Here is a 19,091-nt window from a genome sequence, read left to right as displayed (position 1 = left end):
ACATGAACATGAAAGCAGGCCAAAGATCTGTAAATCTGCAACATTTAAAAGCAAGTTGTTATAGCTCCTGTACTACTAACTCCTGTTAAAAATGTTTGTGCATGAAAAAGTATGTACACACACATAGTATTGTGTCTTACAGCAATGTAACGGCCAAATTCTGGTATAAGCAAAATGATCCCCCCAAATGAATATTTATTGTAAAAGCAGCGTTAATATGCACCTGTGTTCTGGCTGATAACAGTCTCACATCCTGTTCCCAAATGGAGGCATAAATCTGTGCAAGTGTATGTGCATATGACCATTGATGGATCAAAGGTGTAAATGCATCAACAAGTGAATCATACTTCCTGACTGCAGTACAGATTACACCTTGGCAGTTGTCACACAGATTGTGGAATGTCTTCTCTCAAAGGCCATACGGGGCCAGAATAAGGGTTGTTGCTACGGGATTTCTAGTTTGCTAGGTAAAATTTGTCCCCAAAAGCTGTAATTTTGAAAGGCATATTTTTATTTTTAAGTGTTACAGTGCCTTATTTTCAAAATTGCGTGCTTAATTTTTGTGTACAATTACACCAAATCTGTGCAACAATTGGTCATTTGCACATCTATAACTTATGGGAAAAACTTAATAGAATTTAACAGAAAATTATACCTATCTATAGAATTTCTGAACCACGTGTAGAATTCCATAGAGAATTATGTCCATGCTAGTTGCTATGGAATTCTATAGATTGATTTAAAGTTCTAAAGAACGGATGTTCTCTATTGAATTCTGGTTTTAGAGTAGTTTCTATAGTTTTGAAAATCAGGCTGCAAATGTTCAATGTGGTTATCAAAGCAAAAGCAAGAGTAATGAGAGAAGGTTTTTATTGGGGCTTCTCTTTAAAAACATTAAGTAATTTTATTTAGTAGTACACACAATTAACCTTAATCTACATTTAATCAGAACACATTGATGTATCACTCGGATTTCCAACTGAAAGTGAAGAAAAAAAAATCTCTAGGTTTCTAAATAATACAGGTTTTACAATAGCCTAAAATGACTTCAATTTGCTAATTCCAATCTGTCATAACTGCTCCCAGCATCAACACATCTGGGACAAAAGTCATGTGCCAGGCACTTTAGCAGTAAGACACAATGGAGTGTGCAATAGCAGTAATTAATCCACACCTTGGCCTAGTCTACAATGAGAATTTTTAGCAGTTTTAACACCATTGGTCTAGCACAGATACAGTTACATTGGTGCTAATAAATGTGAGAGTGCTACTGTAGATTGGAAATAGGTGTTTTTATCAAGATGTCTGTTCTGTACAATATAGGGCCAGCTCCCCCATTTAGGCACCAAAATAACCAGCCAAATTCTCAAACTAGATTAGCATGTTGGATGCTGAGGATTTAGGAGAATCTGGCCCTTATTTAGCTTTCTAAATGGGAGCTGAACACTTTTTAAAAGCAGGCTCCTTAATGATAAATAACAATAATGGTGGTAAACATTCCTGTGTGTGGACAACACAAGCACTTCCACCGCTGATGGCACTGGTGCAGTTGTGTTTGTGCTAGATCAAATTGGGGAGGAAGTGGTAAAAATGCTCTATACAGATACAGCTCTGCGGCCTGACTCTCCATTCTGTTCCACCAGTTTTCAGACGGCATGACTGACTTCTTTGATTTCAATGGAAGCACAGTGGATAAAACTGGAGTAGTGGAAAGGAGAACCGGTCCCCTAAACCATACGGTAAGGCACAAGCAAAGCCAAGTGCTTAGGCACATTGGCCATGTACATTAATCAGCACTAAGCCACAGTCTGCAATATTGTGATTATAAAACAGACATTTTAAAAAAAGAGAAAAATAACATTCCAAATTAGTTCAAAACTCTGAATACAGGTAAAAAACCAGCCTACTGAGAGATCTTACACTTTATTGTGAAAATGTAAACAAACAATACAAATTTGGCCCTGATTCAGCTAAGCACTTACTTAATTTTAAGCACATGCCTAAATCCATTTGAAACTAGGCACATGCTTGAATACCTTGCTGACTCGGGGCCTACGCACCACTAAATCCATTGGGAATTTCACCACTAACTTCAAAGGGTGCAGGATCAGACCAGTACTATTCCTTTTCTTTACCATAGATTTTCATCCCCTTCAGCATTTTGGACCCCCTTCCTGCTTTGTGCTTTTTAATTGCCCTCCTAGTCCTTGCCCTTGCTGCAGTCTGGCCCATTCTAGGCTAGTCAGCCTGTGAGGTGCTGTCTGGCAGTTCAAAAATGGAAATAAGTACCAACAGGCAGCTCCCAGTTAAAATGACACTACCAGCGACATGGGCTGTGATGGGGCAGGTTGGATGGCTGTGACAGGAGAATGTGTGTAAGGTGTAGTACAAACACTCGGTAAGGAAGGGGACAAAATGGAGAAAGAGGGAGAAAATTAGATGGAAAGGGGGAAAAAGCAATATATGAACGCGAAGAAGAGGGTTAGGGTGATGATGGGAGTAGGGGAAGAGATAAGCAGAGGTGTAAGAGTCCAGACTGTCATTACTCATAACAAATATATCACATTTACAATAAAAATGTACTGAATTTGAGATAAATTAATCTATACATACTATTAAATGGGTTAAGAAAATCCTTAATTGTCATATGAAGCCAGTCATTCAATAGGATGTAATGATTCACGTATGAAGCCAATTTAGATACATGGATCGATGTCTGCCTTTATGATGACAAGGTTACTTATGGAAACACTAGTGTTAATTAACCAGGCAGTCACATTGAAAGGATTTCAAGTGCTGTTCTGTGGCTAGTGGTCTCAAATATATTATTGAATTATTATGTAGCAGAATTGCAGTTGTGTAAATAGTTTGTCAAATATCATTAGCTATAGTAACAGATATTACAGCACAACGTTATAAGGATTTAAAGTGTTCATGAGACATTGAATAGGAGATTGGCTTTGGAATAACTTTCCCATCTTCCCTGCAATGAATGGGATTAAATTGCTTTGAAGCATAAACTACAATCAGTTAAAGGGACAGATTCTGATCTGTTATACAAATGCACTTGACATCAAAAGCTGGCTCAGGGTCCGATACTGCACCATTGCAGCCAATGGTAGATTTGCCATTGACTTCAGTGGGAGTACGATTGGTGCCTTATACAGGAGGTCCCAGAAAAACCAACACAGAAAAGCCAAGTTTACGTATTTTTTTTATCACAATTATATGCAGCACTCTTATATTTTGAACTATGGGTCATTTTGCAACATGAGTCAAAAAATAAGGCCATCGAATGAAATGTTTATTATATACACACATATATATTTATATGAAAATGATGTATTTGTGTAATGTATTTCTCAGATACAATAACTGTAGTATTTATTACTACATTAAAAAACAATCTGGGTAACACCAATGGGCCAAATTTACTTTTTTTCCCTTCAAATGAATTGTGCCTGCTCACCGCACTTATGAATTTGACAATGGCTCTTTCTCCCTTGATGCCTGTCCTAAATCAAACAGTACCTGTTGAATGCCAGACTTGTTACACAGTTAGAAACTAATACTTCCATTCATTTTTATTTTACAGTAAATGGTGTTTAATTTATTGCTTCTAATGACCAAAAGGTACTTTTTAAAAGATAGCATAGATGTCGATAGCACATTTCATATACCATAACATGGATTTAGCAACACTGAGGTTGGCGTGATTATTAGGTTACAGTTTCTCTTTGTTTTGCTGTTGGTATTTTGCTTTTGCTTTGCAGAATGCACATGCAACTAGTGGATTAAACTCCGTCAAAAGTGATATGTCAAAAATATTTAGGAAAAACTTACTGTTTTCTTTTGTTTTACTGAAGTCAGGCATGTGTGGCATGCAGTAGATTGCAAGGAAAAACAAAAGGATGTCCATTTCCAAAGGATTTATAATCTTCATGCGCATGTAAAACCTCTGTTACAAAAATCATTAACATTTGTTAAAAGTGTGCCTTTTTGTTTGTTTTTTTATACAAGTGTACATGCAATAACCTGTCATAGCTAAAACTATTTACAAAATTTCATACAATACCTCTTAAGTGAATAATACATGAAAGGCCAATGTTTAACACTGTACAAGATTACAAATAAATAAGGCATTATAATACAGTTTTATCACAAATTAAAAAATGTTGGTTGTCACTGCAATACAAAACTGTAACTTGAAAGAACATTATGGCTAAATAGTCCTCCTGACTGGACAGAACATGTACAGAATTTGGACTTGCTGATGGTAGAGTAAATGCTTAACTTGTGCTACAAGCAGATAATCAAATGAATTAAAATTATTCATATTGACCCCTTACTAATATATTCAATTCCTCAGTTTTGAAATGGCACAGGACAAACACACACAGATGTTTCCCAAGTACTTTCTTTGCCTTATGGTTACAATACAGGCAAAAATAGTAAAGACATTTAAGTCTGTAATCTACTCTGTTACACTGTTGTAAATAAGGAGCAACTTCAATGGTGTTACTGGAGATTTACTTTAGTGTAACCAAAAGCACAATCTGGCATGCACGAGGCCAAGGACTAAACTCCTTCTGCACCCCATACATTCACTGATTTCCATAGAACTTCTGGGTGCACAAAGAATGCAGGTTCAGGCCCGACGAAAGTTCAGGCTCTCCCAAAATCTCACCTAAAGGGAGCAGAGCTCACTATTACAAGGTGTGCTTGTGTTTCAGGTGATGGTAATGGAATGTCAATACTCACAGGTGAGAACATCTACAGAGAAACAATGCACTTTACCTGTTGGGTAAAATTGCTTTTTAATCGATCCGTGTGTTAAATGTTTGGAAATATCTAGCCAGTAATTCAGCTGAATGCCAGTTTGTAATCATGGTAGAATAAAAAATAATCATTGAAACATAAATATAACATAGGAACATTTTGAAATTAGTTCCTAAGAGAGAAGGAAGTTTGAAGACTTCTGATGTTTATCTGCTTATGTAAAGAATGAAAGACTTTAAAATTATTACTATTATCTTAAGAGAAAACATGCAAACTGATGTGAAATATTGTGCTTGCAATTGACAGACATTAACGACATCTTGCCAAAACTGGCACCAGTTTATTGTAGGGCTCCTCCCAGTTAAGTGTTCAAGCCAACAGCTACACAAGAATAAATGTAAACTTAGGACACTATTCTGCCCATGATGTGTCCATGTAACTTCCCTTAATTAAAATTGGAAGTACATATGTGTATCAAAGGGCAGCACTGACCCCTTAATGGGGCTACAGCAAGATCATCCAGTGCAAAACCTCAGAGCATGAATTGAAAAAATAATAAATCTAATATAGGAGAAATGCGCCCTGATCCAAAGCCCACTGAAATCAATGGGAAGCTTTATATTTACTTCCATGGCCTTTGGATCAGGCCAATTATTATCTTCAGATGGTTGCCACAAAGAAACGTAAGGACATTTCTTAAATTTGTGAAGAATCACATGCTTTTGTGGGCTGAGAACAGTTATTACTGCTATTTTCTTTCCTGCATAAAGCTTGCCAAAGGCATACATGGGGACGTAAAAGGGTGGAGAGACTACAGAAATATGTCATTCAAAAGAGGATACAAAAATGTACACCGAGAAATTAAATTGGGTAAGTCAGACAACTAGGAATCGAGAGCAGAAAGGCAAAAATACACTTTTAATACAACATTAGTAGAGTGGGTACCTAGTAGTGCCTGCAAAACAGTTTCTATTGTAACTTTGTTTTAATTTCTAAACCATCTGTTTTTTCCATTGGAAAGATGCAGCCATCACAATGTAAACCGATGTACTGCTGCCTTGTTAAACCAGCGCTGCAGAATTGCCCCCAACTACAGCAACAGCAAAGGGAGGAATTCACTCTTCCTCATTCCATCACTTCAGTGACATTAGATGCCAAGGCCATTTCCCCTTCATATTTCCTGCTTTTAAACATCCTAGACAATTATTTAGATTGTAAGTTCTTGGAGCCAGGGACCATCTTATTGTTCTGTTTGTACAGCACCAAGTGCAATGGAGTCCTGGTCCGTGACTGGGGCTCCTGGTGCTACAGTAAATTTACTACTAAAACTAATAATAAATGAAAAAAATGGTTTTAATTTGACATAACTGGAATTGTAGTAGGAATGAATGACCCTAAACTGTACGGTTTAACTCACAATGTCAGTAAGTGCATAAGTTAATGGATGGTATTGCACCTATACAGAATTTTCCATTTTGGTTAAATGTCTAGTTTAACATAGGTTGGTTTACTTCATAAAATGCATATTATAAAACATACAGGATATGCAATGTGACCAAGTTCTCATAGCTCTTGGAACCTCATCCTTTGCATTTCCTGATAACTTTTTATTTGAACAATACAATCTCAATGTTGCATTAATACAGTTTGCTTCAATTTAAATTATGCAATTTTTTGTTCTTGCTAATGTGTGTGATCTGTTTACTTAGAGGGCCCTCATCACTATAGTTTTTGAATTAATGATTTTATTCCCAGCAACACCCTTGTGAGGCAGGGAACTATTATTATCCACAATCTGAAGACAGAAATACACAGAGATGAAGTGACTAGGCCAAGGTCACAGGAAATCTGTGGCAGAGCCTGGAATTGACTCAGATCAATCTAGTTCAGTGTTTTAACCACAAATCTAGCCTTTCGGTCTCTGTACTGACACACTGAAAATTGCTACAGAAATGAATAAAATAACTTCTACAAATCCATGATACACAATATAGCATTGATTTGGCTACACAGAGAGCTGAAAACAAACTTCATCATGTTTACTCCCACATTCTGCAACTGTTGGGACAACATTTGTCCATAAGGAGACTCCATTAAAAAATCTTTAAAATAAGAACAAAAGAGCTCCTATAGTGGGCAGATCCAGTATCCTGTCTCCAAGAATGGTCCATGGCAGAGGTTTAGGGGAAGTGTACAGAAAGGGAAACTGTGGAGTGATCCACCCATCTTCCACTGCCAGCTTCTGGCAGTCAAAAGATTTAGGGTTGGCGTCCCTGACCATCCCAGCTAATAGCTATTGACAGACCTATCCTCCCTGAAGTTACCCAGTTATTTTTTTAACTCAGTTGTGCTTTTTGACATCACAACATCCCATGGCAATGAGTTCCACAGATGAGTTGTGTGAAAAACTGCTTCCTTTTCTTTGCATTAAACCTGCTGCCTACTAATTTTATCAGGTGACCCCTGGTTTTTGTTTTTTTCCACACCATTCATTATTTTATAGACTTCTATCATATCCCCACTTAGTCATTTCTCTTCTAAGATGAACAGCCCCGATCTTTTTAATTTTTCTCATATGGAAGCTGTTAATCTTTGTTGCCCTTCTCTGAAACCTTTTCCAGTTCCACTATATCCTTTTGGAGATGGGGCGACTAGAACTGGACACAGTATTCAAGGTGTGGGCATACTATGGTTTTATATAGTGGCATTATGATATTTTCTGTGTTATTTTTTTATCCCCTTCCTAATAGTTGCTAGGATATATTTAGCCTTTTTGATTGCTGCTGCACACTGAGCAGGAGTTTTCAGAGAACTATCCAAAGTAATTCTGAGATCTTTCTTGGGTGGGAACAGCTAATTTAGAACTCATCATTATATATGTACAGCTGGGATTATTTTTTCCAAGGTGCATTATTTTGCACTTAGCAACACTAAATTTAATCTGCCATTTTGTTGCCCAGTCACCCAGCTTTGGGAGATCCCTTTGTAACTCCTCAGTCTGCTTTGGACTTAACTATCTTGAATAATTTTGTGTCAACTGCAAACTGTGACACTTCATTATTCACCCCCTTTTCCAGATCATTAATAAATATGTTGAACAGCACAGGTCCCTGTACGGATGGCTGTGGGACCCTGCTGTTCACCTCGCTCCATTGTGAAAACTCACTATTTATTCCTACTCTTTGTTTCCTATCTTGCAACCAGTTACTGATCCACTGATCCCTCTTATCCCATGGTTACTTAGTTTCCTTAAGAGCCTACGGTGAGGGACCTTGTCAAAGGCTTTCTGAAAATCCAAGTACACTATATTGACTGGATCACTCTTATCCATATACTTGTTGACTCTCTCAATAAATTCTAATAGATTGGTGAGGCATGATTTCCCTTTACAAAAGCCATGTTGACTCTTCCCCCCTCAAAATTGTGTTTTTCTATGTGTTTTGTTCTTTACTACAGTTTCTACCAATTTGCCTGGTACTGAAGTTAGGCTCACTGAACTGTAATTGCCAGAATCTATTCTGAAGTCCTCTTCAAAAATTGGCATTACATTAGCTACCTTCCAGTCATCTGGTGCAGAGTGACTTCAGTGACAGGTTACATATGACAGTTAGTAGCTTTGCAATTTCATATTTGAGTTCCTTCTGAACTCTTGGGTGAATGCAAGGATCATTGCAAGCACACTGGCATATGGATGCGCAGTTTACAAAAGAAGTGGCCTATAGAACTTGACTGGGTGTATGCCTTAAGACTTAATATAGGTGTTCGGATACCACAGTAATGGGTGTGGCATAAGATGACAGCCAGACTTATCCATGACAAAAGCCTACTCCAAATAAAAGCCTCTAGTATCAGAATCACAGTCAGAATTTAAAACCCAATCCTGTTCCTAGTGAAGTCAATAATAAACTTCTAGTGGCTCCTGCATTGAGATGGGAACTGTGCAACTGACGTGTGCATTAGATAGTAGGAAACTTGTACAGCAAATACAACAGTTTTGTTCTGTTGTACATTCTGCACATTTAAATATTTTTTAAACAAAACTAGCTTCTAGCCTCTCCCAGTGGCAATGTGTATTTCACTTGTGTGTGCTGCCTGTACCTTGGAGTGTTGTATGGCAGCAACCCTGGACTACCTGTGGCCTAGGCCTCTCTGCAACATGACCCGCTGTCTTCATCTTTAATACATAAGTGCATTCCACATCATCTTGACTCAAGATGAAACACTGTATGCTGGGACAGGTAATCTTTGTGGATTGCATCTGTTTATTAGAGATCATGAGAGTGGCTGAAATAGGTTCCCTTTTATGCAAATTAAGAGCAGCCCTCTAACTCAGGGGAAGTTTACCAACATGATCGTCATTTGGAGAAAGTTTGATGTGCTTGCCTTTCAGAGTCCTATCTTCAAAAATAGGTATATACTTTCTGTAATTGTGTAACTCAGAAGAACAAGCCTGGTGCTGAATTAGGATATATAATAAAACAGTGGCATCAATTTAAAAAAAAAATATTGGCAAATATACAAATATAACAATACTAACAGCACATTTGTAACTGATACTGGTCAGCCCTTTGAACGGTTCCAACAGGCCTAAATCCTCACTGAGCAAGAAAATCTGTGCTTTCAGTGGAAGTCTGCTACTGCAAAAAGAGAGTCCCACACTGTTCTCTACCTTCAATACAATTGGCAATGTGCATAAAACAGGAAAGATTGTTTCTATATTGCATAAGCATATTGCTGTGCTTGTAGGATGGCACCTCTGTCTCATACAAGGCCAAAATGGCCTACAGAAAGACAGTATTTTAGCAACCTTCTTTGTCAATGGAAAGAACATTTATTAGTATCTGGTCAAATTCCTAAGCCCTGTCTCTTGTCTAGCTCATAGCATTGTGCTGTAATTGTAACTGGAAAGCATTCAAAGCTACTGAACATGCACATAAAACTTAAAAGATACCTCAATTTAGCAGTTGGCTTTAATTCAGCCTTCATTTACCAATCTCTGACTAATTCTTGTTTCCTTATTTCAAGCAGTGGAGCAAGGTTTCCATAACTCTTGCTATAGCCCAAGATAATTTTCAATCATCTCACCCTCCTTTCCTAATAGCAGCTTTACTAACCTCAGACCCAACAATACTGGATATGGTGGTAAGAGAAATCTCTCCCTTATGCCATTGCAGGTGGATGTGTAAATAAATACATATTTTATATCTATATAAATCTCTATTATCTATCTCTATATAGGAGTGTTTGTATATGTGCATATATAGATTTAATATATATATACACACACAAATACAGTGTCACGTGTACACTTTTTTCAATTATAGCATTTAACCTTTAAAAATGCCAAGAAAATATTCCCTATTTCCAAAAAATTGGGTTTAGACTTTTCCTAACAGAATTGCTAGCCCTTATTTGTTCCATTCCAAGAGTTCGTTTATGCAGTTCCCAAGTTCTCTTTGGTTGGGTTGTAGTGATCCTTGGTTGATGCCATGGCCTATGATCCTTGACCTCCTGGTGAAAATTCAGGCAACCTTTGCTCTCTGAGTTCACTGCGAATGCCGTAACCAAATTTTCTCTGCTCTATGCTTCTTTCACAGCTGGCACAGAAGGAAGGTAATGTAATGTTTGATTTGTGTGGGTTGTTGATGCTTGAAGTGCTCCAAGCCCAGCTTTTACAGTAAAGCTGGCGACTGAGGACACTGATGGACAACTGGTGCCCAGTTTGGTTTGAATGTTTGTTCTCCCGTAGGAGTACATTTTCCGCTCTAAGTTTAAAGACCGTGGCTGTGAATTATTTCCGTTGGCCTTTCCTTCAAGAAAATAGGTCAACATTTCGCCTTTTCCCTTTACACTGACTTTACCTCGGCACACAAACTCGTAAGTGCACCTCTTTAATATCCGCTGAACTTCTTCTGTCACCTGTGGGTAAGAAAAGCCAGTATTATATTTTACCATTCCTATCAATTACCTAGGGTTAATCCTAGGGTAAGAAAACAGAATTATACTTCTCTATGGCCATTCCATAGATGGGGGGAGGGATAGCTCAGTGGTTTGCATATTGGCCTGCTAAACCCAGGGATGTGAGTTCAATCCTTGAGGGGGCCATTTAGGGAACTGGGGTAAATATCTGTCTGGGGATTGGTCCTGCTTTGAGCAGGGGGTTGGACTAGATCACCTCCTGAGGTCCCTTCCAAACCTGATATTCTATGATTCTATTCCTTTAACTGTGATGAAAGATGCTCCATGGAATGAATGAGTAACAATTGGTTTTGGTTTCCCCTGGTACGTGCTTTGGTGGTAATAATTATAATAATGAATAATGAGATGGGGCCTAAGGAGCTGGGATTTTGGTTCTCTCATTAGAAACACAGGGTCTAATTCTCCAGTGGTGCAAGCTAGCACAGCTTCATTGAAGCTAGTTTACAGTAACAGAGATTTTGGCCAAATGTGAAGTTCAGATACAGGCATCCCCAAAGTTCAGTCTGTGCTAGGAGCTGCAGCTTTGTTTCAGGACAATCTCAGAGATTAATAATATTTTACAAGTGTGCGGCGCCTTTCATCCAGAAAGATTCCACAAGCTATACAAGATGTGACTGAATGCAATCTGATATAGGTCCTTATCCTGTAGTCCTTATTCAGGCAAAATTCCCAGAGTGAAGTAGAAGTTGAGGGGTGATTGGCCTGCATAAAGACTGCAGATTCAGGCCTATAATCCAACGGAGTGCAGTACAGCAGGAATTTGAAGGTGAAACCTCCCTTTGTGGTTTGTTGATCCTTTGATTTCACCACTTCAAAGCAGTGGAGCAGATAACAGAAGAATAACTACACAGCAGGCACCTGAATCACCTTGGGGATGTTGCCACCTTCATAAGAAACATGAAAAGACTGAGGCTGAGCTTTCTAAGCAGCCTTGAAAATGTAATCATAGGATTGTTAATAAACAGGAACTTCAAACTGATACAGAGTGATTGGAATGTACTCACCTGAATTTTACCCTGCACTCCAGTACTATCCATTCTGCTGGCAACGTTTACAGTGTTGCCCCAGATATCGTACTGTGGTCTTCTGGCCCCAATAACTCCTGCCACTACAGGCCCAACATTAATACCTAAAATCAGAACAATGGCTTTTATTTTGTTGTTGCTGCTTCAAGTGCTGTGACATAGATCTAAGAGAAAAAGTCACTCTTTCCAACGGTTTCGCCATAAATGACTTCAATGTTTTTACCTGTCATAGTACACAATAGCATCATCTTATATTAGAGCTTTTCAACACCCAGGATCCCGAAGAGTGTTAGAAATTGAACTATACAGGCACACGGAGCACACCTGAAATGTAACATTATTTTAACTCAAATTAAAAAACTGTTCTAATCTCATGAGGGAAATTCTCAATTTCAATCTTCCTGCGGGGAGGAGGAGGAGAGCAAGAATCACCTCTGGCATAAAATGTATCAGCTATTTTGTAGCACATGTCATGGCACGAGGTTATTGACCCTTGATTACTTCTTACAGGCTCTATTGTGCTTTTTAAGAGACAGCCTCCTAAGCGAGAATGCACCGACCAGGCACCGCCATTGGGTTGCGAAGCATCAAGAGTTGGGGCAAGGGGAAGCAGGTCACATGAGAAATTCTGATACCAGCACCAGACAAGGGATATATTCTGCATGCAGAGGCACACAGGCTCCCCTGGGAGTGCTATCAGGGGAGAAGCGCTCAGAACTGGCACACACATTTCCTTTTTGGAGGCACAGTATTAGCTCCCAGGCCCTATGCTGATTTCACCAGCTAGTGTGGAAGTGGGGAGCGCCTTTTGCGGTTTCTTGCACAGCTGCTGGTTCTAATGATCTCAGGCCCTGTGCAAGGATGAGAATTGTGGCTTCCCCATGACAAGTTGCACAAGTTAAGTGGGGAGAGGGATCCTGGTGCTCTGTCTGTCCCTTGCACACTTGAGCATGGCCAGCCACACTGTGGTCTTCTAAGGACACTTTGGAGGAAGTTATTGTACCAGTGATGGAGGAAAGCTTCCAGTTGCTGGGCGGTGGGGGAGTTCAGGACTGTAGCATGACTCGCGTCTCCTTACTATTGACGTCATGGTCTATGACCACTTTCACCGCTTGGCTGCTAGTGTATCCACTCCACTTTAAGTGCACAACTGATCCGCTCCAGTTTGAGCGCACAACTCAACCAATGGGCTAGGAAACAAAAGGGGTGAGGGTGGGGGAAGCATGTCAAATTAGAGGATTTCACTGAGATGAGAACAGCCATGGAGTTACCGTTGAGGAAGGGCCGGAAGGAGGGATGGCACTGAAGCAACGAAGGCTGCAGAAGGGAACTGGCTTTCAGGAGTGAGGATTACAGTGCAATTCTTCATGTGGAGGAGAGACTGTGTGTGTGGCATGAGAGGGCTAAAGGAGGAAGCGGGCGAGGAGGGTTTGATTTGTTGGAGGAAGCAGAAGCTGCAGCAACTAGGAGAGGAAATGAGCTAAAAGGCCTTTCTTGATACCGTCTCAAAGATTCCAAAGCATTTTCCAAACTATATATGCACACAAAACATGTACACACACCAGTGAAGTACAGCTAGCTCTGGAGTGGAATGCTGCAGCAGTTTAACAAAGCACAGCAATATTAGAGAACAGAGTATGACAGGGAATGAAAGCTAACCATATGCAACTGAAACGCTAAAAGAATTTTAGCTAAGCATCACGTAACTAACCAAACTGGAATTGGTCTTGAACATAAAGACTAGTACCCTTAATCTCGATGCTTTCATTCCCACCTTCTGTATGTGTAACTCCCCTTAAATTAATGGCAGTTGTGCAAGCATGCTGGTGATAAAATAGCCATCGATCTAGACTCTTCTGGTTCCATGCTCTTCAGTGAAACTTGAATATGAGCAATTTTCATTAAAATATATGGGCAATTCTCTACTATTGAACCTCTTCGGATAAAATGGGGAAGGCAGCCAACAGCAATGCTACGTTTTATAGGCTAACTCTAGAAACATGACTTACCAACTCGGAGGACAAAGTCGTTGTAAGACTGATAGTTGATTTCATCAAGAACGTCAAACATTTCTATTGCAAAATCTGCCAGTGTACTCAAGTGGGAATCAATTGATTTTTTAGCCTAGATAAAAAATAACATTTTACATTAGATTTACACAGTAGTATGAGCCAGATGAAACACTGCCATACCCTTTCATTCTCAACTGCATCTAAACTATTTTGCTAAATGTGAAATGGAACTTTCAATTGTGTTTCAGATGTTTGAATTATTTTTTCCAGTGCTGAATTGTTTTTGTTTCTCTTTTTGACTTCTGGGAGTCATGGGGACAAATCAGGAGACACAGATACTCAATGGGAAAAAGGGATCACAACAAGAAGTCAGATGTGGCCAAAGCCTAAGGTTATATGAAGCTCCTCCTTCTATATTCCATTAATTGAAATTCTTTGTCAATTTATTATGGATTAGCATTCCAGCTCTGGCACATGACTTACCAAGGACTTACTACCAGCTTAAACTTCAAGACAGAGCTGTCCTTACTTTTGATCATCATCTTTTCTGTCCGAAACTCAAATGCTCTGGATTCCTGCCTTCCTCAGGTGTTTTTGAGAGGAGAAACAGACAAGTAAACACCAGGAAAGCAAAACTGATGTGGAAAAAAGTGTTCCTGCTGCTTGGCAACAGCTATTTGCTCAGAGCTGTAAGCATTGCTTCTTGTGGTAACTAATAACTGGGGCTTTTGCTAGCTATGTGGGTTCTGGGGGCTTCAGGCTGCTCCTGTGGACAACATTCCTGTTGTCCTGAGTGGTGCAGGATTGGACTCAATCCTGTGAGGAATGGAGAAGCCTTATCTCCCTTGCTTTCAGTAGGAGGTGAAGGCTGGTCAGACCCTTCAAGGGCTAGGTCCTTTGTAGAGATTTAGTCTGAATTATGTCAAGATTAAATATGAATAGGTAGAGCAGATTTTCAAAGTGAAAAGCTTGGAACAACTGTAGAGGGTGGGACAGAGGTGGAGGGGCCAGTGCAGGGGATGGCAGGAAGGTTTGCACAGGAAGGCTTTGGTAGCTGGCATGGGACAAATCATGGTAGGTGAGCAGGCAGCTCACTGTATGGGCTTAAGATGTGACATGTCTAGCTGGGGGAAGTCCAGAGTGGTCCCCAGAGAGATGTACTGTATTGCTGTTCTGTTGTCTAGCGTTATTCTGATTGGGTGGCCCTTGATGTGTGGTGGGAACTATTGGCGAGTGTAACAAAATGCTCTGAGCTTCAGTATGTTGACATGGAGGCTCATCTCCTGAGGGGTCCATTTGCCCTGTGCTGTCACTTTCTGGAACTGTGAGCCCCAACCTATCAGGGAGCATCTGGGATGATAATCCTTGTGGGAGGAAACTGTAGGAAGGGAACTCCCACACACCCATTTTGTGGGTTCTTCTACCAATTTAGTGAAGTGAGGACTTTCTGAGCAACAGACACCTTCTTGGATAGACTATGATTGTTGGGGATGTAGATGGTTTTCAACCATGCTTGAAGACACCAAGATTGAAGTCTTGCTAAAGGAGTCAAGAATGAAAAGGCTGCCATATGGCCCAGGAGTTATAGGCATGCGTTTGCAGTGATTTGTGAACATTGTTGAATTGTTGAAACAAGGTTTGACATTGTGGCGAATCTGTTGTTGGGGAAGTACACTCTGGCAGACAGAGTCCAGTGTGGACCTGATGAAAACTATACACAGGGGTGAAAGTAAGTTAGGCCATTTACTGGTATGGGCCTGGGGGAGGGGGGGTGGGGGGGAAGGCGGCTACAGCTCCTGGAAGGGGCGGGGCCTCAGGCTGCAGGGGCAGGGCTGGGGTCAGCATCCTCCAACCAGCCCTTTCAGGCCACCTGGCCCGCGCCGCCCAGGGCTCCTGTGTTGATTTAAAGGGCCTGGGGCTCCAGACACCGCTGCTGTGCAGCGTCCGGAGCCCTGGGCCCTTTTAAATCGCCGGCCCCTGGGCAACTGCTCCCTTTGCCCTCCCCCTGCCCATCGGAGGCTGTGGGGATGGGGCAATGGGGCAGGGACATTAAAGCGCTGCAGGGCCCTTTACCGCAGCAGCGCTTTAACGTTGCTGCGCCCCCTGCCGACCTGAGGGGGATGGGACACAGGAACGTTAAAGCGCTGCCACAGCAAAGCAGGTGTTAAAGCACTAAAGGACAGATCTTACATTTGGAGTGGATGTGAGTCTCTCTGTTGAATGTCTGTTGCTGGCAAGGTTTGAAGTCCAGGGTCTTAGGCAGAACCTGAACTTGAGGAAAAAAATACAAAGCCCAAGATGGGCAAACAAGGACAGAGGCGGAAAACGCCACTCAAAGCACAAACTCTGCTAATTAACAGAACAAATAAAGAAAAACTAAAGACTAAGATAAAAGATAAATAAAGTGAGGTATAGCCAGGCACATAGCTGGCCAATGGATACCGTGATGCTCCGTCTGAAGCTGCAGGCAGTTGAGAAGGAACTAGAGTGGCAGTGAGTCTGCTCCTCCCTATATTCTTACAGTATCAGGGCACAAGGGTGTCTAGAGTGCAGGCACGGATCTACAGATGCTCCTGATGAAAATCTCTGATTAAGAGTGAATGGGCACATGTACATCATGACACATGGAGTGCTCATGGGGACACTACTCAAAGAAGAACAAAAAAGATTTAGACATCTAGCTACTCGATTTATGGGTGCATCAGATAGTCAAATGTCTAACACCTCTCATTTAGAATTATCTGCACCCACAATTATGTGACTACAATCTATTTTAGGCACAAACCTGGAAGTGCAAAATTAAAGGCTGGGTCAGATTTTCTGTTGCAGTTGAGATCTACTTGGCACTGAGAAGATGGGTAAATGTCAGGGAGCCTGATTCTGTGCTTGGTTCCACCTTGGACCCTGGGTAGGTGAGAGCTTCCTAGAGGCTGCAATAAGTTACATCAGCTGGCAATGATCCTTAAGGGAACATATGCCAAATGGGGTTTGTCAGAGCTTTACACATCTCTAGTACTGGGTGAAATGAGAGGAACAGGAGGGACATAAAAGGCTGGCTACACCTATGCCTGATGAGGACTTCTTCATACCAGGAAATCTCCATAAGGTGATATACAGGGAGTTTCTACTCTCTTTGTATCGCATGAACACCACAAAGGGAGCAGAGCAGAACTGAAAATCTAGCTCATTGTCTAAAATTTTGGCCTTTATGGTCTCTGTTTTTATGGAAAAATATCTAGGATATTTTTGAAGAGAATTTCTATATGATTTTAACCATTATGCCGGGCTATACCTCACTTTATTTATCTTTTCTCTTAGTCTTTAGTTATTTTTTCTTTACTTGGTCTGTTAATTAGCAGAGTTTGTGCTTTGAGTGGCATTTTCCACCTCTGTCCTTGTTTGCCCATCTTGGGCTTTGTATGTTTTTCTTCAAGTTCAGGTTCTGCCTAAGACCCCGGGTTTCAAATCTCTACTATAGACGTCTGAGTGAATATTTTCAGTACTGGACTAATTCAAATGACTCCTCTGCTAGCAAATGTACAATACATGAGATAAACATATTTAGCTTTTGGAACATACACAGCTGGAGTTACCCAATAACACACTTGTTTTTAGGATTCTAGTTCAAAGAGCATTTATACCAGACATACTGATATGCCTCTGCTTGTTTGCCTGTGATCACACTGATACAAAATTCAAGTGATCAATTTTTGCCTGTCTCAGGACCTCAATTAGAGTCAACAATTTTACCACACACAAGTATGTTAAAAATACATCTCTGTAGGTTTGGATTGACGTTCATTTAACAGTAGCACAGAAATGAAGATAATTAGGAACGGCAAAAAAAGCATCAATCAGAGGCATTCTACAATCACAGAATATTCATTATTCCACACTGATCCCAATAATTGATTCAGCTGTAGCCTTGTTTTTTATTTATTTAACAAGGTTAATTGTCTCCTTGAAAAGTTCATGGCTCGTTCTAGCCCGATTGCCCTCCAGAGCACTGTTATTCTGCAAAATCTATTTCAGCTCACTCAAGGGTGCCTCTGTGATTCATGGACATGGACATCAGATCAGGCATGGACAAATTAGGGGGTACATGCTAAAATGCATTGACCATGGCCTCTGATATAGTAGTCCAACACCAGACTTGCTGTGATTATTCTGATTTATACTAGGTAGTGCCCAAAGGATCCCCCATTGTGCTAGCTTCTGTACAAACCCTTGGAAAAGTGTGATCCCTGCCCCCAAAAGCTTACAGTGTAATTTAAAATAGGACAATAAATAATAGGAGGAAAAAGTGGAGGGGAGAGGACAAGGGTAGCAGTAATAAGTTCACACGGTTACATGGGCTAACTGCACATAGGCAGATGCTCAGAACTATGCTTAGAACTAGATGGCTCTGATGTCATTTAAAATTTAAAAGGGAAAAAAAGTTTAACTATGGGGTTGAGGCTAGAGAAAGGATGAGGGGAAGGATGGAAATGGATAGGTTTTGGAGGAACCAGGATGGCAGTTCAACTATCATACCTGAGTTACCTTCCCTGTTTCTGGGTTTTTGGCTGGAAATGTAGACCAATGTCTACATTTGGCCTCAGACTCTTTAACAAACAAACAATCAATCCCTAAGTTATATTCTGGTGGAACTGTCACTGCAGGACTTCCTGCTTCTCTGTTGCACTTAGGGAGCTGACCCGAGTAGAAAGTGGGTGTAAAACACTTCCATTCTGCTCGGGTAGCCTTCACACTGAATTTGCACTGGTGAAGACAGCACACCATGCTCGCATTGTATCTCTAGAGTCTCAAGTTATTGTTTGTTTTTCAGATGTAAAAGGTTAAATTGTTGCAAAGAAATCAAATTGTTATCACTTATCATTTCTAGCCATATTTTTACAACTGATGGTGTTTAGTTGTTCAGTTGGAGACTGAATTAACATCATTTGCACATGGAGTACACAGAGCCTTTCATTATACTGTGTGACCAACTTACCTTAGTTCCTGTAGTTGGTACAAGTCCTACGGCTGCCATATATGTACTGCCAATTGTCTTGATCTTTTCTATGTCCTTATAACATTCTTTGTCCAGAAGCTTTGTTTAAAACATAAAACTGTTAAACATTACATAATATTTTAGACAACAAACCATAGCTATCAGATAATATGTGCATATTAAAGTTGATAAACCACTTCAGTCTTTACAGGACCAGTCTTGTTCCCATTCAAGGCAGTGGCAATATTCTCAGTGACTTCTGTGGGAGCCACATCAGACATAAATGTTTTTAAGGGCATTTGG

At 40.3% G+C, this 19,091-nt stretch overlaps 1 protein-coding gene across 1 annotated transcript in view; it reads right to left on the bottom strand.

The window, feature by feature from the left end:
* Nucleotides 1–3,504: 3,504 nt before the first annotated feature.
* Nucleotides 3,505–19,091, bottom strand: part of ADCY1 (adenylate cyclase 1) — a 285,584-nt gene continuing 269,997 nt past the window's right edge. The window contains exons 20-24 of the mRNA XM_039525110.1: nt 18,789–18,887; nt 13,793–13,907; nt 11,763–11,887; nt 10,641–10,698; nt 3,505–3,958 (exon numbers count right to left, since the gene is read on the bottom strand). Coding sequence (XP_039381044.1) covers nt 3,867–3,958; nt 10,641–10,698; nt 11,763–11,887; nt 13,793–13,907; nt 18,789–18,887 — 489 coding nt within the window. The 3' untranslated portion in view covers nt 3,505–3,866. The remainder of the gene's footprint in view (nt 3,959–10,640; nt 10,699–11,762; nt 11,888–13,792; nt 13,908–18,788; nt 18,888–19,091) is intronic.

This window comes from Mauremys reevesii, linkage group 2 (genome assembly GCF_016161935.1).
Source record: "Mauremys reevesii isolate NIE-2019 linkage group 2, ASM1616193v1, whole genome shotgun sequence".
Lineage (NCBI taxonomy): Eukaryota > Metazoa > Chordata > Testudines > Geoemydidae > Mauremys > Mauremys reevesii.
This window is presented reverse-complemented; position numbering and strand designations above follow the sequence as displayed.